Below are 26,735 nucleotides of genomic sequence, written 5' to 3'. Positions count from 1 at the left end.
GCATTACATTTCTTCCTCATACAGGAGTGGTTGAAGGCCATAAATCCACTGGTTTAATGCTCATGAGTCTGATAGGGATTTAATTTTCATGACTCCAGGTTATGTGTCTGAAGATAGATATCTGATGATGCTGGGGATGTTAGTATAAATAATATGTCTTGGTGAATGATATTACAAGTTTGTGGTTTGAGTACTAAGAAAGTCAGGCTTCTAAGCTGGGTTTTGATTTTCTTCCAATATAGTTGCACTTAAATGTTGATGGTGAATATATTTGTAATATGACTGTATTGATTATTACTAGATATGTAGAGTTTATTTGCCTTACAGCAGAAATAAATACTATGGATAAAAATAAATATGATGATGCAAATTCTTTTCCTTAAGCTTGAAAGCCAAGATGGGAAAATTGTTACTGTGACTTTCTGGAAACCTAGAAACCTAGTGCAGATTGCCAGGCCTTAGTCAAAAATGTGTTCTCTCATAAGCATGTTGCGTGCTATTGAGATGAATTCTAGCTCTCAATTTCTCGTCTATATGACCTAGAAGATACTGTGAAATCTTGGTAGCAGCTAGGAATTTATCTTGGAGGAATACAGAAGCGTGAAAACGTAAGATGCCATTTTGTATTTGGATTAATGTGTTGAACTGGAGTGTCAGCTTCTAGGTAGCTGCTTATGATTCTTATTCTGATACCCTTTATGGGATTTCAAGTGTATCATTCCATCTCATCAGGTTATACATAGTAAGAATAGGTAATGAATTAATTTATAATATGCGATACAATGTTTGAAGAAGATGTGCAAGCTTCATGTTTAAGTAATGTAGAATTGCTAAGTAGTTCTTGGTATTAAAATAGCAACATTTTATATTTATGAAAACTAATTATAAAGGAATACATAATTGTAGCCTCGCTCATTGGTGTCTCTCAAGGGGCAGGTTAAGTGTCAACTTCTTTCCTTAGAATCTTACTTGATCTAGATGTGGACAGGAGAGTGATTCCTGACTGTGGCTTTGCAGCTTCTCAGTGAGAGCTGTACATTTTTTTCTCCCAACTGTCCTGTTCTCACTTATGTATGTTTTTGGGTAGGTGTGGAGGTAGAAAAATCAGGTGTAAGTCAGTGATTGAGAAAACCACACTCATTTAGCCCATAAACTATCAACATAGGCGGCCATCGTCACTGGATGTTATCACTACATTAGTTAAATACAAAAGAACATTTGTTCTTTTCTTCAGTTCTTGGTTCAATAGGTTCCCCCCAGCCTGCAACAATACAACAGCTGGTATATGAATGTGCACATTCTTTTAGTGTTTGTCCTTCAGTTAGAAAAACTTATTTTATAATTCATCTCTAGTGGCACTCACTTTGCATAATGCCATACCAGTGTTTCTGCTGTATTTACATATTAAGTCACATTTTTCTGCATTCTTAACTCTTTGCTTTTCCCTTCTTTTTTTTAGGGATGAAATTAAATGTTAGACTTAGTGCAATATCTCATTCTTCATATTTTAAGAAGGGAATATCCAAGTTAATGTTTTCAAAGGCAAATCAACTTTCTTGCATATCAAATTTTTGATATCCATATAGGTATTAACTACATGCAGTGCACAATGTGGGAGAGTTGGTTACTATAAGAAGCTCATGCGTGAGTAACTCTCCCACGCTATGCGTATGCATTGCAGCCCCTTTTTAGTCAGCTGTACACCTCGGGCCTCTCCTGAGCACAAATACATTGGAGGAGAAGTTCCTGCAGTTGTTGGTGGGCTGTGGATTTGTTATGGGCTTTAGAGGTCAACCTGATACAGGCTGAGTGGAATGAGATTTGAATAAACACAAGTTAGGTGATTGGGTTCCTTTCTGATACCCTTCTACGGGTCTTTGTTCCTTTAATTGTGATTGTTTAATTGTGATACAACTGTTTGCTAGACTGTTTTATAAAGCAGATCACTGAACTCAAAAAAAACATCTATCAGCATAGCACTCTATCTCCACTTCCACTCCACATGGGTTTTTGAGGGATTTTTGAGTTATTCTTAACTTGGATCACAGCCCTGTCAGTTGTTGTCACCCAGTACTTGGGGTTAGTGTATTGAAGTGCAGAAACATGCACCAAAGTTGGGAGTAGATGTTTCCCTGCAGCCTGGGGCAAGCATTACATATAGCTTCACTTTGCTGCTACTGTTGTCTTGCTTTTGAACAAGATGAGTGCATGAAGATAGTAGAAGAGAAAATCACAAAAAATTGCATTTTTACTATTGTATAACTCTGTCCTAGCATTTTTTTTCCTTTAAAGAATTTTGTTAGGTACAAGAAACATGAAGTTCAGAATCCTGAATAGGCTCATTTTCAAGAAGTATCATTTTTTTCTGCTCATTTTCTGAAATTATTCAAGAACAACATCTGCATAGTAACAAGCATATTACGAACAGTAATATGTATGCATTTTTTCTTTGTAACTCTTACTGTTCACGCAGATTGCCATAAAAAGTACAACAGAGTTGCTTCTATTTGTATGGTGCCATGGGGTGTGGGCATAAGAGTTGACAGCACATTTGATTTAAGGTGCTGTCAAAACAGGGTCTGAAAAAGCAGCTGATTTCCCCAAGAAATCCTCAAAAAAGAAGATCCTAATGTTGTCCCAGCTATTTACTAAGGTAGACATTCTACAGTACCATGTTTGGTAGTACAGACTTTGGCTATTCATGCCGCACCTCATCACCTCCAGCTGATCAGGGTTGTTGGATCCTGAAAAATCCTGAAGGCTAAAAATGAGCCTGTACTTCACACCAAAAGCCAGAGAAGTCCCACCGTTTAAGAAAACAGATGTGTGCTTTTTAAGATGGTCAGCTTCTGAATTATATTTGTGGCATGACCCACAAGCATTGGGTCATGCCATAAGTTGGACTGAGGCTATGTTAAAGGACCACAAAGAAGAAGGAATGTGATGTTTCAGGGAATAGCATAAAAGATAATTGCTGCTGAGCTTTGTGAAGTGAAACAGACTGACTGTATCTAGACTTGGCAGAACATATTTAATCTAACAATGGAAACTGGATAATAATCCTTAGGTGGCTTTTTCCAGTTGCTTTAATAGTTTTTCTAGTTCAAAAGGTAGTTAGTATCTGACTTAAATGTTCCTGGTCTATATTAGACTAAATAATGATACTTCCTTCTGTTGTCTTGTAAAGCAACTTGTTGCTGTTTTGCTGCAATAATTTCATGTATTGAATGACTGCTCTTATTCATTCACTTCATTTTTTTTCTTTAGGCCAAACATCATAGTCTGTTCTTTGGAGACAGTAGTTTCTAAATATTTTACTGTTCTTCTTGCTCTACTATACTCCTTCCATTTTACCTATATCTATATCCATCCATCCATCCATCCATCCATCCATCCATCCATCCATCCATCTCTATTTTACCTGTATCTATATCATTTAACATGCAATGTTAAATTTGGTCAAATTGGTCCATTAAGGGCTTGTTACTGCAGACAAGAGTGAAACTATTATCCTGTGAATAAAAAATACAGTGTTTGCTTCTTTATGTCAATGACTTCCCGGTAACAAGCTCTTAATTTTAGTAGTCACTATATGTTTGTGCTGGTAGAGAGAGTAAGAATGAGGACATGAAAGTAGTCATCATACAGTGGGAGAAAGAAATCATGGCACCTCTTCATTTTGGTAAAAGCCATTATGAGGGACTTTTTGTTTTAAGCATTTATTCTTATTAGCATAATATTTCTAATGAACCAAAATTACAACCAGTGGAAGTCATTATCTGGTTTAATAGTAGTAGAGTGTCTTTCAGTAGTTCAGTGGGCAAGACTTCAGGTTCACACCAGGAATTTTCTGTTGGGAAGAGATGCTAATTTGCAAGTCTGTTTCTAGAGTACAACCACATGTTAAAATTGGTTTAATAAAAAAATTGAAAGAAATGAATTATTTTAGTTTTTGAAAAATGTTCAATTATATTTTATATTACATAATTATATAATGTTATATATTTATTATAAATATAAATTATATAATTTATATTTTAATTATAATTTAAAATCCACAAATAGGAGGAAGAAATAGCCTACTGAAAACCTTGTAAAATTATATCTGGTTTAGGAATGGAAGGGCAGGAGAGAAGCAAGATATGCACAAGTAATTTTAAAACCGAAAGAAAAGTGCAGAAGAGAGAATTACACAAAATAGAATACAAAATGATGAACAGTCCAGATTTGTGTATGTTGAGGAGGACAAAAACCCCCAACAAACCAGCAAGGAGTAGATATTAATTTCAATAAAATGTAATAGAACTATGTATGATAAATGAGATGAAGTCTATGCAAACATAGGGTCTGCATTTACCATGCCTAATCTTCACTGGATACTAATTTAAAGGCAAAAACAGAATTCTGTGCAGCATGAAACATTCCTTATTTTCTCTTCTGCTAAGCACTAGAATAAACTCAGATAAAAATATTCAGAATAAATTGTTGTATTGTACTTAGAATTGGTGTGCTTATGATGAACCCCATGCAGTTTTATGTGGGTAGGATGTGAAATAACCTGTTTAGGGGCTACCAGTTTTTTCTGAAACTTGTATTACCAGAATGTCAGATTTGGTAATGGAGTTTTCCTCACATCTGTATCTCATGATGGTCTCAGATTCTCCCTTCAGTACCCTGTCTAAGGGTCAGGAACACCAGTTCACAAGAGTTTAATTAAAAAGAGAGTTCAGGATCCATTTTAACAACTTACCATTGCACATCAATGGGGCAACAGCAGCTAGTTGTGTGTGCTTTTAGCTTGAAGAAAATACAGAATGACTTAATATAAGCCAGTTTATAAGACTGATTTCTTTTCTTAATATTTTTCACAGTCTTTGAGCACTAACATGATCAAATTAATAGAGCTTATATTCCAGTAATCTTCAGAGCCATACTATCTTCGTATCTGAGCTGGTAGCCAAAATACTCCTAGGAATATTGTGATACTTTTCAAGCTTTATCCTTGAAAACAAGTGCTTTGTGTATATGCATAGGTGACTAAACTAAGTGTCTTTATATGAGTTAGCAACACTGTGATGTGTGAAGAGCATAAAGCACGTATTTTGGAACTAGTTTCATTTTAGATATCTAACTTGGAATATTTTTCAAGCATTTGTGAGGCCTGCCAATAAAGTATATCTTTGAATACTACAAAACTTCTCTTTTCCCTTATTGGATCAAAAAGATGTCTCTCCCTTTCAAAGGGGTATAGTTTCCTTATGAATATAGGAAGTTTTTTGTGTTAATCGGGGTAGATTTTTCCTTTTTAGAATCCAAAGCTGACTTTACAAAGGTTCTTTACAAATGTGTGATTGGCCATTGTAAGAGGACGGAGTTGAATTCAGTACTTGAACAGAGACATGCATTCTGTGTCCTGGAAGTGTGCCTGCTGCTATGTAAGTGGGTGGAAGAGATAAAAGAAATATTTATTCAACTGAACTGAATCCTGTGAAGCTTTCACTGAATCTTATAATGCAGTAGGTTCTGTTTCAAATATATAATCCATATTTTATATATGAAACTGGTTTGAGAGAAGGTAGTGCTGAAATTGCTTCTATGGGAATTGGCTGTTCTCCTTCAGAGAACCTAAGAAAGAGACATGTGGGAAAAAATGCCACACTTAGAAACCTGAAAGGGGCAGGAATGGAATAAGTCTAATCTTGATGGTTTGACAGATGTGCCTCTAGCCACCTCTTCTTTAAAAACCTTTCAGTAATTGGGGAAAGTGAAATAGCTTAAATAGAAGTATATCTTGAGAAGAGTGGGTGCTGGTAGGCTGGATCTCGGCAATTACATCTCTACTGGTCATGATTAACATCTTGCATATCACCAAGAGAGCAACAGATTCTTAATAAAGGTCCAGTATGTCCCCAGTTGTGCGCTCTACTGAAATGAAGGGCTCCTAAAGAAGAGGTTATTCTAAATTAGCAGCTACTACTGAATGGTTTTCAAATAGATGGTGATGTTCTAGAGAGTGCAGTTTGGTGATGAGAGCATGGGTCATGATAGCAGTTTTTCTAGTTAGAAGCAATCACCGCATTCTAGTAGATGCAAGTAACTTAATAAATCTGTTAGTGCTGTACCACAGGTTAATCAGGTTGGCAGCTCTGAAGTTTGCTGACTGGTAGTTGATAAAGGCCTTTTATTTACTTGCATTTGCCTCTATTTACTAACCACAATTTTATGATGAAAGCATTTAAAAATCATCACCATATTATTCATTAATTGAATAGAATTTTGATGTATGTTTTAAGCCAGTGGGTTGTCATTATGGCTGTCCCTGTCCTGTCCCCCCATCCCCAATGGTTCTTTGTACAGATTTCCTCTTGCATCTCCACAGTGCCTATCTTGGTTTAGCTTCCAAAGCCTTTCCTGCAGTACATGGCTGTTTACATGTTAGGTGCACATGGCTGCTTACATGTTAGGTGCTAGAGACAGATTATTCCACCATGTGAATATTCCTCTGAGCCGATTTATTGCTGAAGTCTGCATGCTTCTGAAGAACAATGCAGTTAGGCCAGATAACCCAAATCCTGTTGGAGATAAGAGTATTACTTTTTTTATTGTTTTTCTTTCTTTTTTTCTTTCTAGAGATAATTTTTTTGGAAGTAAATGAGTGTAAGTTGTTTCTCTTACTGTTCCTAAAAAAGTGAAGCAACATTGCACCAATTTCCCTATCAATAGCCACAGTAGATTTTCTCAAAGAATGAAAATAGCTTTGATTTTACATTGAAGCCTGTTGATAGCATCTTTAGAGGTGAAATCTGTGAATTTCTATTTCCTGTGACTTAACTTGCCAGAAACTCTCAGCATAGTATCCCAGTGCAGCATGTGTTCTTTTACACAAACTGGTAGGCCAAATCTTCATTAAAACCATACAGCTGTCTTTTAAGCTGTTCATATAGTTTTATTTTTCTAAGCAGATACTGAATTCTGATGCCCAAATAATCTCCTATAAAATTTTGGACAGATTTGGCTTCCTGCCTTCAATATATCATGAGTGAGGTGCTAATTATTGATCCCTGACGTGACAGCTTACAATCCTGCTTGTTTATGAGATAAAGTCGTATTTGTCATGGGCTTTGGTTCCCTTACCTTCCATATCCTGGCTTTTTCCAGACTGATTAATTTTGAAACCACCATGTTTTCACCATCGTATTTCATTTTACCATCACTTTTTGCTTTGCCTTCATAATAGCCCAAAACATTCTGTCCATAAACTCACTTATTTCTTTCTTAACAGATTTCGGGCAATTGCACAAGTTCTTGAAAGCATTTTCTTTTTCAAAAAGTGTTTTGTGTAATCGAGCTATTAGAGTGTCAAAAACTATTGGTGGTTGGTGATCTTATTTCCTTGACACAGATATTATTAAAGCTTTAGGAGGAGATGGAATTCTTTATTGGATCATCTTATAGAGCCTTAAAAATAAACAAGCCTTTGGCCTTTCTGCTCATCTCCATTGTGGCTGCTGTGGCATAGATACTAATTTATGAAAGCTTCGGCAAATTCTGAAGTTGTATTCAGAGTCATTCAGGTTAAAATGCTTTATAAAACTGGCTCATCCTAATGAGTTTATGATTAAAACAGGATTAACTGATGTTTTAAAATTCTGATGTGTTGAAACTACATGGTAATCCAAACTTTCACTTTTATTCTTTTATGACAGCACAGGTCTAATAATATTAGGGGGTTGCTGAAACTGCAGAGAGGTACTTAAATCCAAGCTGACATGAGTTTCATTACAAACCCTATTCATAGAAACATGTTTAAGTCTTGCTGGGCAAGAACTTAATGTTGGACTAAACAGCCTTATAGTGTGGTCTTTGGTTGCATGCTGAAAGACTACCAGTGTGTTTTGCTCTTGTATGTATTTTATATTTAAGGCTTCAAGCAACCATCTGGTTGCCTCCTTTTGACCTATTTTTGTATTTACGACAACAGCTTTGAGGATTTTAATAATATGAGGGCACAACTAATACGTGGCATAGCTGGAGGAGAGACAGTGGCACACTCCTTGAATTTATATGCATTGTAAGACATGTCAGGCAACAGTAAATGATCTCATTTTTTCCAGTGAAATAATCCTAGTAGGCATTCTTCATTTGCTTATATGTGCCTGCCTGTCAGGAGAATGAGTGTAGGAGGGAAGGGAAAAGAGGAGCGCGATCTTTTTACGGGCATATTTTATTACAAATATAAGCTTCATTAATTTGCACTTTAAATGAGTAAGCTTCACCTAAGAGCTGCATTTATGTTTGCTAAGCAAACAGCTTTGTTGGAAAATTTAATATTTTGTTCTCTGACAATTTTTAAATGCATTTAAAATGTATTTTTCTCTATTTTTTTCATAGCATATCTTTTGTGATTTTAGCTATTATATATGTACAAAGTAGTACTGCCTGGTTTTTGGGGAGACATTATTATTATGTGAGCTGCAGTGCAGAATAGCTATGGTTGCTGTATTGCCACTCCCCTATGTTTGTTTTTAACTGAGGAACTGGGTTTTTGATGTGCCTGAAGACGTATTCTAAAGCCTCACACTTATTTGATAGATGTTTGATGCTCTCCTAAAGGATTTCCGTTTCTGATCTGGCTTGCTTGGTGGTATGTGACAGGAGGAAATCACACTGTGTGCTCAGCGTGAGGAAAGCATTCAGGGTTGCTGAAACTGGTAGCCTGATAACAACTATGTGGCTGCAGCTCCTTATCTCCAAGCTGCAGCCTGGTACTGAGATGGTACATGGACAAGCACATGTGCACAGTGCACCCACAGATCAATGCAGGCAGAAACACTCACCTGGTGTCTCGATTCTCTCTTCAGCTGGGCTGTCTTCCTGAAGAGTCTCTTGGACATGTCTATTCAGTATCTTTTGCATTGTTAAGATGAACTGAATAAATACAATTCATGCTACTTCGTTTAAGTATAAAGTTCTTTCGCGTGTCCTCCCCTGGATTATAGAGGGCGGTGAAGTTCATGAGGTAGTAGCAAAAGGAGTTAGCAGAGAAAGCAATTGCTTTATCTGTGCAGCTTTAGCTGTGGCCAAGGCAGAGGGAAAAATGGTGGCGAGACCACCAGAACCTGGAGAAGTAGATGTTGCACAGATATGGCAAATTCTCTCCCCTGAGGTATTCACATTTTATGTTCCTGCCTTTTTTTTTTTTTTCCTTTCTGCTCTGCAGATATCTTACTGCAATTTCTCTCTGTTCACCCAATGAAGCTTTTTAATATTTTTTTTTGTTTTGGCTGGCTGAATGGGGATCGAAGAACTTTTTTCATAAAGAAAATTGAATAGGCAGAAGGTTATGAGCCTTGTAAGAATGAAAAGATGAAGCTGTACAGACATTTGAGCTATTGTACTCTGTCTTGTGGGTACCAAAGAGAAATACATAAGGGAGAAACAGAACTGAGAATGAGCACCAGAGAGAAAATTAATCTAAAATGTGGATCAAAAGGTATGAGGAATGAATTTAAATTGTCCCAAGGCTGTAAAAGACTGTCTTGGACTATCAAGTGCCAGTGTGTGTGGGAGGCAGAGAGTCATACTTCTTCCAGAGAGAGCCTGTTGTCTTGTGGACTGAATCACAGATTTCCCCTGTCTCAAAATCTCTGTACCTTCAGAAGATGTTTGGGTGTTCTGGTTTTTGTGTTTTGGTTTAGATTTGTTGGTTTTTTTTGTGGGAGGGGGAATGTGGGTTGAGGTTTATGAAACCACTTGTTTCTGCTTATTTGGAAGAGACTTGTGGGCAAAGGCAGTGAAGAGGCTTGTAGCTTGGCTATGTCAGCATGGTCTAAGCAAGAGCCAAGGAATGAATCAGAAACTCTTGGAGGAGGTGATGGGGTGAGAGAGAAGTGGGGTTGAGGCAGGAGTGTGTTCCAGAAGAGATACTGATCTGTAATCCTGCACTTCAGAAGCATGTGATTCTGATTACTGTGGGAGGTGAATGGGAAGTCACCGAGGGATTTAAACAGGCATGTTTAATTTAAATGATAAAAAGAATAAAACACTTTTACTCAGCACTGCAGCACTAAATATAACATCTATTCGTTTCCTGCATATTGTTTCTTTAATGAGTGATTTAGGAGAGCGTGTGGGCTGTCAGAGCCATGCACGAGAAAGGTGCCAAAAACTAATTCAGGTAGAAAGTCCCAGTTACGCCAACGGACTCCGCAAGTGCATCCTCTTACAGATCAAGGGTAGGCTTAGAGAGAGGGTCCAAAGATGAACCACAAAAGAAAATGACTAAAACCATCCATCACTAGAGCAAATAGGATTTTATAGAGGTATTTGTAAAAATAATCCTTGCATACCCACAGAAAAGAAACTTTTAAAGTGAGGTGGCTGAGACTGTATGAAAATGTTATGTTCTGTAGCTGGCTATTCCTTGGAATTTCAGCTCATGTTTTAGTAAATCACCACAATATCATTAGTGATTCTGAACATTATAGAGACTATCAAGAATTTGGTTTTTGTTAGTGGCAGGTGAGCTAAGGAAAGTTCAAACTTCCCGTATGTTTCAGAATTCTTTTTATGAGTTGTGCATAGCTACTAAAACCTCCTGTAATTCTTAGCGTGGTCCAGAAATAACCATATCAAAGGCTTTTGAAAGTCAAGTTAGTTATAGTCCCTCCTAAATTGTCACATGATGAGCAATAAATAGATCAAAAATCCCTAGGGAGGAAAGGAACAAATAGGAATAAATAGTTGGGTTTCTCTGTATCAAAGTGATTGTAATGTGTCAGGCTTCCATAGGACCTAATTCCTTTAGTTTTGAAAAGCAGGTAGCAAAAGATGTAGGTGATGAACTGGTTTAAGTATTTTTTTCAAGATCAGACAAAAATAGAAAATCTCACTGCTTTCTAGCTAAGCTAGATGTCAGGCTATCATGATCACAGACCAAAATTAATGTTGGAAAGTGTAAAGTAATGCATGAAAAGAAAAAAATTGAATTACTCCTACGTATTGCTATGTTTTACATTAACAGCTTTTCCTAGTATAGAATAACATAACTGTAGTTACCTTAGAAAAACTTCTGCTATTGTAAAACAGTGTCTTTAAAAGGGAGCATAAAAAATGGCACAGCAGTATCTATATGTCATTGTATAAATCTGCATTATCACCTGGAACACTGTTGGATGGTCTAAAATATGACAGGAATAGCATGCTTTGGGGAAAGGCTTAAACCATTAAAGGCATGGAAAAGCTATCATTTGAGAGCGGAAGGGAATTCAGGCCTTTTCTAGGTTGACTGTGAATTGACTAAAATAAGACATTTTTCTTCTGGAGTCTATTTGTTTCAAAGACTCTATGTACACATGTAAAGGGTATAAGGGTGAGTTACTAGTTTATGCTGAAAGATAACAAGCTTTTCTTTAAAATACCTAAAGAACGTGCACAAAAACATGTATGTACAGCTGTAACATAATAAACAGTTGTTATTATGTTTAAGGTGACTGCCAAAATGAATAGAGCACATTGCTGCAAAATGCATGAGTCCAGCTGACTAGGATGCCCAAGGTGAGCTTTCTAGCTGTGCTAGTTTTTTGGAAATGATTACCTGTGAACCTTGGGAATGATACTTGTGTTACCATTAGATAGGCAGTGTTTCAAAGCATTAGCAAAGCAGAGATTAGATAGAGTTTCAAAGCATGTATTTTCACCTCTTATGTTTACCTCCCCAGTTAGGTGAGACCATATGAGGTCCAGATCTGGGTTGAGTTCACCTGTTCTAATCTCCTCCAACCTAGGTTTCCTTTTCCCCTTTTCCTCAGAAGAGGGGAAGACAGGGGAAGGGATGGTGCTGGTGGAAGCAGAGCAGCGCCGTGAAACTTCATTTCAGTAAATACTGGGTTTAACCACATACTGGGGAAGGATGGAGGACATAACTGATTATGTCTTGAACCAGATGCCAAAATTGCCTCCAGTGTGACTCAGACTGGAGGAGATCCCTAGCTGGTTGTAGCAGAGCTAGACAAAAGCTGCTCTAACAAAGGTAAAATTTTTGCCATTTCCTTCTGTAGAAGGAAACTGAGATTTCTCTTTTTCTTGTGCAGTTGACTAGGGAGATGTGTTGGTTTTTCATTTTAGAAGGCCTGAATTTTACCTATTATTTGAACATTTTTCTGGAAAACTGTGTAGTTCTAGACTAGCCTGGAAAATATTTTTAACTCTTGGTTTTATGGGCCAGCTGGGATTGAGATTCCATTGAGAGGTATTACAGCAGCAAGCTCGAAGTGTGGTGTGCCCTAAAGAAGTTGAATAGACTATTTGTCCAGAGAACTTGTGGCTGTCTAATCCCTGAAAGTGTTTAAGGCTGGGTTGGATGGGGCTCTGAGCAGCTGGGTCTAATAGAAGGTGTCCCTGCCTGTAGCAGGAGGATGGAACTAGGTGATCTTAAAGGTCCCTTTCAACCCAGGCCATTCTATGATTTTTTTAAAAAATTAAAAAAAAAAAAAGGAAGAAAGTGGATCAGATATAATGACCTTTGGGTAGATGAGAAGTAATCAGGACTGACAGCACACGTTTTGTGATTCTAAAACCTGATGCCTTCATGTTGCCTTGCTAGGATGTGGTTGCCCTTCAGCTAAATATTAATAATGAAGGTGTATGAACTGCCTTCTCAGACCAAAAGTTTGTACAATGTTTCGGAGTCTGTAAAATCATCACACTGCTAGGCAATGCTAGAGATGCTTCTGTGTCAAGTTGGATGAAAGCAGCTACTTTTGTCTCAGCTACAGCCTTTACAGTAGGCATCCAGGTCTCTCTTTCTTTGTATGACCTTAAAGCTACCTGTGGCAAAACCTGAGCCCTTGCCGACTTGAAGCGCAGAGGTTGTTTGCTCAAATGAATGCATGTGTGCTTGTCCACCTCTCTGTAAAATTCAAGATGCTCATTATGAGTAAATGAAGTCACTTAGAGACTCCACAGTTGACCTCTCTTACTTGCAGGTAGGTTCAGGATATGCTGCAATATATAAGATGAAATTTTGGAAGATGCATAATGGCTTCCTTGAAAATGTTTCTGTTTTCTTTATATTGCTTGTGCTGTAAATCATGAAATGCATGTACTAAACATGCATCTGCAAAGAAAAGTCAAATGGGAAGCTGTACATGCTATTTACTTTGGGAATTCTGGGTCTACATACCTGAAGTTTTTATGCACAACATCTGGATTAAAGCATTTATGAAATTTGTCGCTAAGCCTCATGCTTTTTTTTTCTAGGAAATCCTCTGTGACATTTCTAGAATATAATTATGGTCTGTTGTAGGAAACTGAATTATAAGTAAAAGATTATCTTAATAAACTACAAAAACATAATTATGGTAAAAGCTTGAAGTAATCAAATGTGTTTTGAGTCCACTGAAGGACCATTTACTGCATATTAGATGTTAATCTTGACATAATTCTTGTACTGAAGATAAGCACCATGCACAGAAATCATTTCTACTTCATGCTGTTAATGTTGTCCTTAGTTCTTGGTTTTGTATTACTTTAAGACTTGATAGTATGGATGCATCTTCCATGAAATAATAGAGCAAGCAAAGGTTCACGATCTACTATCACAGTTAATGCTGCTGTTTGTTTCCTGCCCAGGTTTAGGATTTTGCAAATGGCCTTTCAAGCCCTCTCTTTTAAATGGCCAGAGAGTGCTCAGTTATACTAGGAGAGCAAACCTAGTTTGTCACAAGACAGTCTGCAACATACAAAAACCCCCCAAAAATCAACAGCTCTTTCCTTCCCCACTCCCTCTCCCCATCTCTTCGAAGTTTTTTTTTATACTTTAGGAAACAGCAAATGGACATACTTAGTTTTTTGTCAACCCTTTACATCTTCAGTAAGACGACCTACATCTTACATCTAAACACCTAAAAGATGCCCTTACATCTTTTAGGCAATCTTTTAAAAACGTTTTTATTATAGTATCTTTGGTATACCCAAAGTGATGGTGTGTGTCAGTGGGGTCTGAGCTGAGGGTGGGCTGCTGCTGGAGGTTGAGATGCTGCAGTTCAGTCCCACGGCTGAAGCTCGCCGAAAGCTCAGAGCATCGGCTGATGCAGCGATTCTTTATGTGGGTCAGCCTTTACAGGAAGAAAGCAGACCATGTAGTGCGAGTTATGTTATCCTGCCTACTTAATCTTTTCAGCTTCTAATCCTTTGCAGGGTAGCTATGTATATGATTTGACTGGGTAGCACTTCTGGTGTTGTAATTAAAGAACAAATTGTCCAGTTCCTGAATGACACAATATCAGAAGTAACTTTGTTCAGACTCTAGTTAGTCTCATTTAAATTATGCTGTCCCTAAGAAAATATGGTGGTGTTTTTATGCAGCTGTGTAATCTTCTAAACACTGAATTAATTAAAGTATGATGAAGGATTCTGAGCATTCATTTTAGATTACTTACTATACACATATTTAAATTCAGTGGCCAAACTTCAAATCAAGAACTTTGTTCCTATGAAATCAAAATGCCTACAATTTTTTTCACTGGAAGAAAAATCTAAAACTCTAACTAAAATTATTTTAGGTTAATGATGTTTTACTCCAAGTGAGAGAATATTTCATTTCTATTGCCAGTATCTTTTAAGAGAAGAAAAGGATACGAAAGGCTAAGCTTTTGACTGTTAACTAAAATAATCATCAAACTAGGAAATCAGTCTGTCTCTCTTGTGTGAAAGTTTATGCCAAAATGCACTTTTATGTGGTGGTTAAGGCACTGCTCTGGTAGAAAAGCTGTAGGAGAACCCTGAAGCCAAGCAAGACTGTGTGGTTCTCCCTTGTAGACCAGATGGATACCCTTCATTATAGTGTATTACTTAAATAAGAATCTCTTGTGCAATTTCATTTACTTTGTGACTCTTGTTTCTGCACTTTGGCAACCACTAACTACATCCTAAATCCCTCCCAAAACTTCCACAACTACCCCCTTCAGAAAACCCCAAGGAAACAACAGAAAACCCACCTCTGTACCTAACGTGTTAGTTAATAATAAGTAATTCATTCAGATTAATCTTCGAAGGTGCTGCCTCTTCAAAAGCTGCTTTTTGAGCAAATTGCTTACTTCCTAGCATGTCACTAACTGAAGTGGACTCTAAAGTGCAGATTATGATGCAAGTTAAAAAGTGGATATGCAAAACAGTTACTTCTTCCTTATCCTCCATTTTAATCTGTCACACTGATTTCCAAGCTGGGAGCTGCTTAGTATTTTGTAGATCATGTCAATCATGCAAAATATTACACTTTCATGATTATTCAATCATTTTCTACTGAAGTGGTGCTCTACCAGTTTGTATGTAGTACAAGGGGAATGCAAAGGATTAGGACTGTTTCGTGATCTGATTTCTTCCTGTGATACGATGAAACTGCCACCTGCACCTGATTTTTAGTTGCATGGGGCTCATTAAGCTAAAGGAAAAATTAATACATCCATGTCTTCATTGCTTAATAGCCTTGAGGATGTTAAGATATCCGGAAGGTATACTTCATAGCCTACATGACATCATGTTCTAAACTGGCAGCTCACGCACATCTTTAATTCCAGTGCAGCCTCTTATTTTTTATTTTAACACTGGAACAACGCACTTAACATGCACATGTTGTTCATACAGAAATTCAAACAGGGTTGAATTTTCCAAAATTGAAACTTCCACATTTTATCTCACAGATGCCTTAAAATATTTGTGTCTATTTTAGTGTTTTTGTATGCATACTCCCAAACAGCATAATTTCAATGCCGTGCTGAATGATTGCACTAGAATTTAGGCTACACTTCAGTTACAAACCACAGTTTTAATTACAGCACAGATGCATATAGATGAGAATAAAAAAATAAGATAATTTGGATTATATTTAACCACTATGTAAATTTTCTTCTTCCCCGTGCTATGATAATGTAAACAGCAAATGAAGGAGCTTAGTGTGCTGAAATGGTTATTTAAAACTTAGAAATAAATGTTAAACCTTAATCTGTTTCCTCAAGATATTTTTATTACAGGCATTAACATAACTGCTGTTCTCTGAAATTTTCTTCATTTTAATGTTGTAACTGAAAATATGCAATATCTGTGATTAGCAGGGATGTAACTTGCTAATGTAACTGTGTGCTTCTGTGTTGTATTGTAGTGTGTTTGGATTCTCGTACATCTACATTTCTGGATTAGTATCTTTCCTAATGTTACAGATCTTTTCTTTCCTCTCCATGCAGGAAAGAATGGAATTTTTCTATTTTAGACAGCACATTATTCAATTCTCTTGGCATACACTGCTCTGATTTTTATTGGCTTATTTGCTTGAAAAGTACTTCAGTGTTCTGAGAAATTTTTGACTTGTTTATGTTGTAGGATCTTGTTTTCAAAACCTTCAATATGATCGTTCACTATTTTCTTAGACATTATACTGATCTTAATGTGTTTTTTGTGGGTATCAATTTGAATTTGGGCAAATATTTCTGACAGAAATTTTAAGACAATTACAAGAAATTTGAAAGTAGTAGAGAAGAAAACATTGTCTTAAGCATCTTCATATGTCAGGTATCATAATATGGTCTGTCTAGGAAAATCTCACGGTACAAAAAGGAGTGCAGAGAGGACAGCTTGGATGGATATAAAATTACTGGATCAAATTGATTTAAATTAACAGGCAGAAAGCTTTAATCAATTTATATTTTGCTTTTCATTGAGCTTTCTAAAAGCACATTGAGAGGCCTGTTCACTGAATTTTTACTATCTCCCAGTAACAGAGATTCTGCAGGTTGGGATGGAGCTGGTTGGTACAACCTTTTTTGGTGCTTAACCAGCCACACTTAAAAAATACCCAACAAAACACAGCACAAAACAGAAAAAGCAACCAAACTCCTTTTTTTCAAAAGATCAGATTTTCCTATGTTCTTACATTTCCTTGTCCTACAGCTGTGCATCTTCAAGAACAGTCTGGTTCACTCTTCTCTAACTTCACATTAGGTAGCTGTGGACTGTAATAAGGTCTCCCTGTTTTTCTTTTATGGCTGAAGAAATGCAATTTTCTTAGCTTCTCCTTGCAGTATCACATGTTCCAGCCTGGTCTCTCCTTCCACTGGACTTGTTCACCCATTCTCAACTAGCAGGGCAGTTACTAAAACCTTGTGTGTTCAAGAAGTGGTACCAATCAAGAGGCTGTGCCTATCAGGTCATCCAGCAGCCCTCAGGTGGGATGAACACCCTTGTCTGGTATGAAGGCACTCCTTCAGAGGGCAGCTGCTCTGACCAGCTTCTTCTGGATAGTCCTTGAGGGGGAATTAATGTTTGCCATGAAATTTACTGTTGTGAAGTTACTTGGTACTACATAGTGTTATGTTTTGATTTAGTAGAGACATACTGCAATATGCTGGAATCACAACACAAGCATGACATAGCAGTTGAAATATACATTTGGATTACTATGCAAAAGTGATTCCCATTACTGATCTGCATATGCCCACTGTCAGGATGGTGAGCATCTCCAGGAAGGAATATGTGGGCTAAAGCCCTCTCAAGCCTATTGCTCTCTTGAGAGCTCCTTCTGTTGGTTTTTCAGTTTTACACTTTTTGTGGGACTGACTGTGTCACGTACGTACTTCTCCCCTGCTGACCTGGCTAGCTGGGGGACACCTTATATGCTAGTAATTATTTTAGAGAAGACTGTTTGCATAACCTGATGGCTTACTGGTACAGCCATATATATAACGGAAAAGTCACCCTCCAGTCCCCCTTATGTGAGGGTAAGTTTGACTTTCTTTATGCCACTAGATGCTCATTCTTGTATTTCTTTCCTGAGTTCATCACCCTTGCTCTCTGAGCCTTCTTTCCTTGTAGAGGTTTGTTGATCAGTCAGGCAGGCTGTGTCTCTTTGGGACTGTTGTAGATGTGTTCCTGGTGAGCTGGTGGGCCTGGGAGCACCTGGAGAGGTGCCTGCCTGTACCAGCTGCTCCTCACTTCCAAGCTCAACACATGTTTTGGTCATGTGAGGGGAATGTGTCCTGCTGCACAAAGATGAACAGAGTCATAATGCTGGCAGGCATAAAAGGAGGGAGAAAAGCTGCAGGTATCATTAGTACCCTCAGCCCCTGACATACTCCTGGCAGGTACCTGAAGGGCCACAAGAGAGGGCAGCAGCCTCATTTACAGGTTGATGATCTGGTCGAGTTGTTGTGAAGGGCTTGAATCTACTCCAGTGAAAATGTGGACCCAAGTTCCAGGCCTTAAGTGGATCCCTCCTACTATGCATGTGACATTGCAGGTGGATTTTATAACAAATACTTGGTCACAGTCCTTTTTGTCTCAGTGGGGATGGAAAGATGTAATTGGCATGATGGATGCACAAAGCTTTGGGAATAGGCATGTCACTGCAGGAAGGAGAACTGAAAGGAAATAACCAGGGAAGCATCTTCACAGACTTGTAAGGGTTAAATCATTTGCTCTAGGAAATAGAACAGTCTGAGATTCATCCTCACAATTCTGAGATTCATCATCACAATTTTGACACAAAGAAAGAGAATACATATAATTTCTTATTTGCCATCTGTAATAATAATCTGTTCAGTTTTCTTTGATTATAAAAAAAAATTAGCCATGATGAGAATATATTTTCATTGAACGAGAAATCGGAGATTTTTTTTTTACCTCTGCATTTCTTGCAGTACAAAGCAGTATGCGCATTACAGTATTTTTGATCTTTAAAGGAAAGTTATGATACCCTCTACTGGCTATTTTTGGAAATAAATCTGAGCTATGACTGACCAATTTAGAGTCAGCAGCAGTTAAACTTAATCTGTACTGCAGTTTTAATGTAGTGGGGTTTTTTTATTTTATTTCCTCTTCTTTTTTTCTTATGGATTTTTGAGGAGTTTGAGTTGTTTTGGTGTTTTTTCCTTCTTTAGTTCTGCCCCTGGCTTCAGGAGAGTGAATCTGACTGTGATGGAACTGTATTTTTGAATGCAGGTTATTATGGCTTTCAGACCAACAGTTCTATAGGTACAAATGAAAATAGCTAGATGTTATCACAGCTCTTGTTGCCTAGTAACCAAAGCCCAGTGTGTAATTCAACAAGATAAATTTGATGCACTTTGCCTCTCTTTTCCTTTTTAGCAGCAGAACATAAAATACATTTAGACTTGAACGTTTTGTTTTCTGATAACTAAAATGTATTGAAATCTCTAACTTTGCAAGCTCAGTTTCAGTGATCTCAGAACTGATGTAAATTTCCCATAATAAAGAGAATAACATTCCTTTACCATTCATATAAGTATGCCAGGGTAACTGTAAATACAAATATTAAATTATTTTCTCCATGCCATTCTCAAATTTCACCTTTCCATTCTGTATTCTGATTTTATGATGATGTTAGATATTTTTCTACTGCTTCCATTTACACAGTCAAGGATTGTTCTCAGAATTATTTGCTCAACTATACTGGTAAAATGCCTAAAATTATCTAGGACTGTCCTTGAATTAGTTACTGAATTTGTGAGCGGGTATGAAATACTTGTTTCATTGGGACAAGTTGTGTAAATAAATGCTTGTAGTAGATTTCTAGCATTGATTTTTGCTATGTAAGTTAATGATTATATCTAATCATAGAATTAGCTATCAAATTCATTTATCTACTCACCAATTAATCATACTGTGTTCTGGTAATATAAATTGTATTAGTTATATTATCTTAACATTTACATAGAGGTATGCTAAAATAAAACAATTTAACTGTACTCTTTCAACATTGTAATTAATAAACTTTAAGCTTACTAAAGTTGTTTGTCTGACACTGGCTTATGCTTCTTGCATCTTTTCCATTTACTTTGTAAGACTTATTAAATATTTTCAAAATTATCTAAGATTTAAACTAATTTTTTATTATTTTGCTTAGCAGTAATCTGTGTATCTCAGTGCAATCACATTTGTCTTTTCTTTGATTCTCTTTCATTAACAGTTGATATTCAAATCAAACTCTTATTAAATATATGATTCTTCATTTTTCCTGTCTGTATTGATACCCAGACAGTCTTGAATTGTCATTCTTCCAAGAAGGTCACAGACTTCTGGGGAAGCTGAATTGTGTCCTTACTGGAATCTCTTGCATAAAGATGATTATTTTTGATGCTAACAAAAACACGGTACAGCATCCAGTGCTTGCATGAAAACAAGATTTACATATTCTATCATGGTCTAGAAAACTTTTCTTTAAAAATATCCAACACTGAAGGTTTGGAAATGAGATGCAATTAAGAAGTGCTGGGAAATGTAAACAGGGAACTTGTAAGTTACAGTTTGTGGGGAGACTTCTCCAGTGAACACAAAGGTAGAGATGTTGCTAGTTATTCTAAATGGTATCTGCAGAGAAGTAAAATCATGCTTATGCTGGGTTTTAACTTCTTCAGTTGCATAATGCTGATATCTTCCTCTGTGTTTTAGTCTTGGTTTTTTAATGGTTTAATTTGTTTTCTTAATAGTGACAATACTCTAGTATAACATCAGAATTGAATCTGGACCTTAACCAGCTGTTGCTTCTCCTTTCAGGTACTGCTCCCAGCAGCTGGTCTCTTGCAACTGCAGGATGTGAAGAGGACTTGCTGTGAATTTTTGGAATCCCAGCTTCATCCTATCAACTGCCTGGGGATTCGTGCTTTTGCTGACATGCATGCATGCACAGATCTCTTGAGCAAGGCCAACACATATGCAGGCAAGTTTTCATTAGCAGGGCACACAGCCTGCTATCTGTCAGTGTGGGTGGGCTCCATGCCACCCAATCCCACACAGAGGAACCCGAATTTTATCCAGAGTATTGCAGACATGTATCTCCTGATGAAAACTGCATTTGATCTGAATGTCTTCAAGAGAAATAAAATGTGGTGGCTGGCCCACAGTTATATTTTGCACCTTCACTTAGGGGAGGAAATCAGGAGAAAAGAATTAAAATTCTGACAATTACCACAAGTCAAAGTATGTAGGAATTACATGGGACAAGAAATAAGAAAAAGACATTGCAAGGAGGGGTAGCCCCTGAAGAAGTAAGAAATGTAATGTTGGGTGTTACGTTATCAACTTACCTTCTGAAAATCCTGCTCATCTAGCCAACAACTTGAAATTTCCTGCTATAAAGAGCACCTACAGTCTCTGAATCTTGTATTTGATCTGCCTCTCCAGCTCTTCTATTTTCATGCTTGATACTAACCTTGTCTTTCTTCCGTAACCAAACCACCTTCCATTTCCATCAAATTTCCCCCAAAAGCTTCCCTTGTTGTCATCATATCCTTGGAGTACTGCTGGCCTGTATGATGAGCTGCCAGCTCAACTCCTACTGTGTATTTGCTGTGTCTGTGGGGTGGATTTTAAAGAATGCACACTCTGTTCTTACTCTTGAGATAAATATGCCGTGTATAGTCAGGGTGCACAGTCAGGTCCACTCTCTGCCTTCCTCTTCTTAGCACTGTCAGGCTTAGAACAAGAGCAAAACAAAAAGGATAATTAAAAATTAAATATCCTGATAAGGCTGTAGAAAAATATATATATGGCTGCATTGCTTTCCATAACTTTCCAAAAATGTACAGTGACCAATTAGCATGATTAACAATTAGTACAGAGTTAAAATTGAAGATTTTCCTGAAATAGAGCACTAAGTGCTTCAACTCATGTCCAAATAATAGGCTTTTTATTGCCTTGGATAAATTTAGACCTCAGAAAGGCAAGGACTTCGATGAATGCTTTCAGTTGTTGTCATTCCTAGAAATTCTGTTTTCTGGTATTGTTTTTTTTTTTTAAAACTCACAGGAGATTATAGTATTTCTATCAAGAATGATTGATATATCAATTAAAAAAATTCAAAGGCTTGTCAGATTGTTTTTGAAAGTACTAGCTTTTGTAATGCCTACCTTACTCAGGAAGTTGTGATGTGTACTGAATGACTTTATTTCTATTTCAGCATCTATTCAAAAGGTTTTATTAAATCCTTTTGTCTTTGAGTATTACAATATTAAATCCAAAAAGCTATACATTTTTGACCTTTTCTGCAATAGGAAGCAAGACATACATTTATTAACTAGACTTAATGTTCAGATATTTAACGTTTTAAATGTGTTTTGATACAGCTGTTGCTTAATTTTGAATTTTAAATTATTTTTTCCAATTTCTGTTCTGACTGGGCCTTAGTTACTTCTCAACTAAATATCTAAACTACTTCAGTTACTTCTAAACAATCTTTGTTCAGTTTAATATTTGAAGCTAATATTTGTATAAATCACTTTCTAGAAATATAAATTCTAAGAACCTGGCAAGACCTTGACTGCAGTATTGGTTAAACGTATTTTGAGAGCACAGGAATTGTGTCCACCTGTTAACTGTCCTTCTCTGGGTCATTTTGTTCAGGCATCCTTTGGTGTGCTCAGAGAGTGTCTGCAAGCAGAACACAGACAAATGAAAGGAGGAGGAAAGCTGTTTGTTGGGACGTGCAGGATATTAGGCTGTGCCCCAGACTGCTCAGTACTCCTGATAAAAGGATCCAGGGAGGAAGTGTTGGCCTTCGTTTCTCCTTGGAATTGCCTGATCATCAGTCTTGCTGAATTTCTGTCTGCTGACTCCCTGATTTCCTTTCATACAGTTCTGTACCTTTGCAGGTCAATGTTTTTGCTCTTGAATTTTCAGGCTACTTACTGCCTGTATCTCAACCATCATAGCTTCTTTTTCCCCCCTGTTCTTACTTCAAATGCCTCTTTGTACTTTGTCACAGCTCTTACAACTGAAAAAAAAAATAAAAATCTCAAAAGTCTGAGACAAAAATACATGGCTGTGCCATTCAGAGTTAAGCTTTGTATCACAGGCAGCTTAATAACCAGAGTATACATTTTGGGATTAAGGCTCCAGAAATTAGAATGAGTAGAGAAAAGGATTATTCGATTGAAAAAAGCAGTGAAAATATTCCCTGCTAGAGAAAATGAAAAGTATTTTATTTTGTAACTTTTACCAGGCTTTATTTTGTTACACTTGCTTTAGATTTAGAAAAAAGAGGCAGTGAGATAACTTTGCTAATAGACAATGATAATATAAAAACAAATGGATGCCAGTGGATCAGAAGTTATTTGAAAAGTGAAACTCTAGAACTTCCTTCCACTGGGAATGAAGATGCAACTTCCATTAAAATTGGAGCTTCATATTCCTATGGTGGTTTGGTCCTTTGCAGTAGAGAGCAGGATTTCTAGGAGAGTCATTTATATTCACTTGTGATCTTAAAATAGGGACAATTGATACTTGAAATGAACTTCTGTTGCAATTGAACTTGGAGATGCCACCTGTTCTCATGATGCTCCAGAAAGCAATCCTGTTCTGGGTCTTGTTACACTTGCACAGTCAGAGACTGTGTACAGCTGAAGCCTCTCATCTTTCTTTTGTGAGGATTCCTAGGAAGAGTATGTGGCATGAGCACTGCTAGTCTGTCCTCAGTTTTGGTCTGGGATATGTCTTAGGTAGTGTTAAAGGATGTTCACAAAATAACAATTTTTCCTGAGAAAGTGGTGCATTATATAGGTGTTACAATGTTAAGTGCAACATGAGGATAAATTGGTAAAGCCTTTTAATTAAGAGGGGTGTGCCATCTTGGAATAGAGAGACCCTTGCTTCATGCTTATGTCCTGACACATTTCTTAGTTTTAACCAAAGAATAATAATGTATTTCACCCTCTGCATAGGGCAGTATGGGCATTGGAAACTTTGGGAGTCCTGTGGCAGAGGTGTCCTTTGAGGCTTGGCACAGTGAACCTTTATGGCTTTTAGCACTATGCTGAGATGTTGGACATCCTTTTGTTAGGGAATCCTAGCATGTGTTGTGATGCAGGGATTGCTGCATTGTATTTGACTGTGGGATAACAGCATTCCTGATTCTGGTGCTCTCAGTCCAAAACTTGAGCCCTGGCAAGACTTGGAAGCGTGCATATCTTCTGTAGACTGTTCTTGTGTACATCCGTATGCCTGGCATGGAAAGGATGGAGTTGTCAGAATCATTCCTATGATTCTATTCTGAGTAGCAACGTCTGTTGCTAAGCTGCTGTTGCCTTGGCTGTTGTGAATTTCATGGTGTTCTAAAAAACAGTTATTTAAGCATAAGATTGACAAATAAATCATATTTTTGAAAAAATGTGATTCTGCAGTTTTACCTTCTGCTGGTTCTCCAGCTGGCAGAGCTTGTGTCTATCCCTCTGCAACAAAGCTGGGACTCCTGTTTGACAAGTGCCTTAAAATAGGCCAATAGCAAAGGCATTTCGTCCCAAGCCAAAAAAAATCTCTGTGTGACATTGTGAATTAATCCATAAATGTTTAAAGCATAAAATATCCTGTGCAGGTTTCAGATGCTTTCCTTCCTATATAAGTGAAAAATATAATGTCAGTATCTATATAGCCAGACTTGTGAGCCTTTTGGATAGAAGAGGTGTCAAGTGCCTTTTGCTGCATGTGCATATATAATACCTAGCTCCAGACTCAGAACAGCAAATACCAAAAAGCAGTACATTTACAGCTCCTGTTTTCCTTCTGTGCTCTCCATGCTGGCATTGTTTATTGTACTTCCAGACATTTTTGTTACTAGCCCCTTTTGTGTTGTCGAAGGCTTCCTTTTCATTTGCCCCACCCTACTGTCACAGGGCAGACAAGGACAGATCTTTAGCTATTCAGATAGAAACTGACTCAGTTGCTGAAATGTAAAAAGATGTTTTTCATATGCAATTGGAACAGATATTTTAGAAACATCCTAAAAGGGATTTTTTTTTTTTTTTAATTAGAGTTTAGTCTTGATAATAAAGAAGTAGGACTCTACTTGCATAGGAAGTGGGAATTTAGAAGCCAAGCCTCTGAAGTCCTAAGCCAGCTTGTTTCCAGGCTGCCAGACTCTGGAGCCAGCTGGCTTCAATTTCTGGGTAAAGAGGCAAGAAATAGGGCAGGATTCCAGTACAAATTTGTCAAAGTTGCATACTGTGTGGAAAATTCTGATTTGGGAAAAAAATAATTATTTTATTCTCTCATGGAAACTTCCATCTGGGTAGTTCTCTCTGCTTCTCTAAGAGATGTTATTTTCATAAAGAAAGAAGTATATTCCCTAATGCAATAAATAAAAAACAAGATAATGTAAGTTTTTACAGGGGACAGTTGCATGAAATATTTAATCATTTAAGCATAAATTTCATCATGTTTGATGTTAATGCCTTCAGATTATCAAAGCTTCCAGGATGGCAGCAATAATATGAGATAATACAAATCCTAACCCAGAAGGCAAAAAAATCCACACACCTCCAGTACTATTTTTTATCGTTATTGGGAAAAGAGGATCTAAGTGTGATCTCTTCAAATTCTAGTACTGAACCTTGTTATTTTGAAGATGCTGTTATCCTTCTTGCTAAAAGGATGCAAAAAGTTTGAATTTCATAAATGTAATTTTTATATATAATGCAGCTTTTAGTCTTCAACACTTGGACCAGTATTACATAAATTGCCATTGGTGGATTTAATTGATTTTACATTTCCTTGTTCTTGCTCAGTTTTTAATTACTTTAAATAACCCATGTAGCTGTAATTGCAATTGGCTTCTGCCCAAATGTTATTTATAATTCAGTTACAATGGTCTCCTACACAAGCGATCTGATTCTTATGAGACAAGTCATTTCACCTTACCTCTTTTTTGACAACTAAAATTTATGTAGAAATCTCCCCTATTTCTCTTCCATCTGTAATTCATTCACCTGAGGATTTGTAGCTGTTGAGTAGTTTGGTTTAGTGGTTCTCCTTTTTTCACTGTGCCATGTTTTATGTTTTAGGAGGCTGATATCCAGTAAAACAGTTTTTGTTCAAGCACTGGTTTTTTTGATTGTCTTCTACAGTCCTTATGTCTAGCATGAAAACAGGAGACAGCCTCACATTCATTGTATTACTTGGAAAATTCTCAACTTTCATCTCTCTTGGTTCAGAGGGTGATCTCTTCCTACTTAGTGCATGACATAAATCTAAATCAACTTCTAAAAAGCAAGGCTTTTGTATGTGAGTCTATGAAATCAACCAGATATTTCTAATTTATGAAATCTATCCTATTGGATGTGACCCACTGTTGCATTTTATTTCTCAAGGAAAGATGAACAGTGCTTCAGAACCTCAGATTTGTTTGAGATTGGATGAGTGTTGCTTCCCCTTTCTGCTTGCTTCTAAACTCAGCTTCTCAGTACAGTGAGACATACTGGTTTGTGTCACTGTCACCTGAAATTTGGAGTTTATCGTAAAAATAATCTGTACAAATTACCTTTCTCAATTTCTATTTGCAAACAGTAAAACTCATCAGATACTTAGCTTGAGAAACTGAATACCTGTCTGCAAAGCAAACAGATACAAGATTTGTAGAATGGAAAAGTAATGGGGATGTTATAAAAATCAATAGTATTTCTTTTCATCCTTTCTTTCCCATTACCTGAAGTAAATACTGCAGAAAATACTACCTGTCCATCATAAGAGAATGCTGCAGAATTAGAGAGACTTGTACCAATGATGGTTGCATCTAAAACAGCTGTTTTCTTGCAAAAGTTGAACTGAAAAATTAGGTTTCTTGAGTTCAAGCATTCAGCATTCTTTAACTTCTTTTTAACAGCTTAGACCACTTTCTCAAATATGGAGTCTTAGTTACAGTAGTACTAATAGAGTGGTTGAAAAAGCTATAAAATATT

The 26,735-nt window shown here is 37.0% G+C and overlaps 1 protein-coding gene across 7 annotated transcripts in view; it reads left to right on the top strand.

Moving 5' to 3' along the window:
* KLHL2 (kelch like family member 2) overlaps positions 1-26,735 on the top strand; it is a 64,866-nt gene that overhangs the window by 24,440 nt on the left and 13,691 nt on the right. For all 7 annotated transcript variants that reach the window (XM_086891116.1, XM_086891112.1, XM_086891113.1 and 4 more), the window contains one exon: positions 20,566-20,728. In XM_086891116.1, coding sequence (XP_086747242.1) covers positions 20,566-20,728 — 163 coding nt within the window. The remainder of the gene's footprint in view (positions 1-20,565; positions 20,729-26,735) is intronic.

The sequence above is a fragment of the Cyanistes caeruleus genome, chromosome 5 (genome assembly GCF_971803275.1).
Source record: "Cyanistes caeruleus chromosome 5, bCyaCae1.hap1.1, whole genome shotgun sequence".
NCBI lineage: Eukaryota > Metazoa > Chordata > Aves > Passeriformes > Paridae > Cyanistes > Cyanistes caeruleus.
This window is presented reverse-complemented; position numbering and strand designations above follow the sequence as displayed.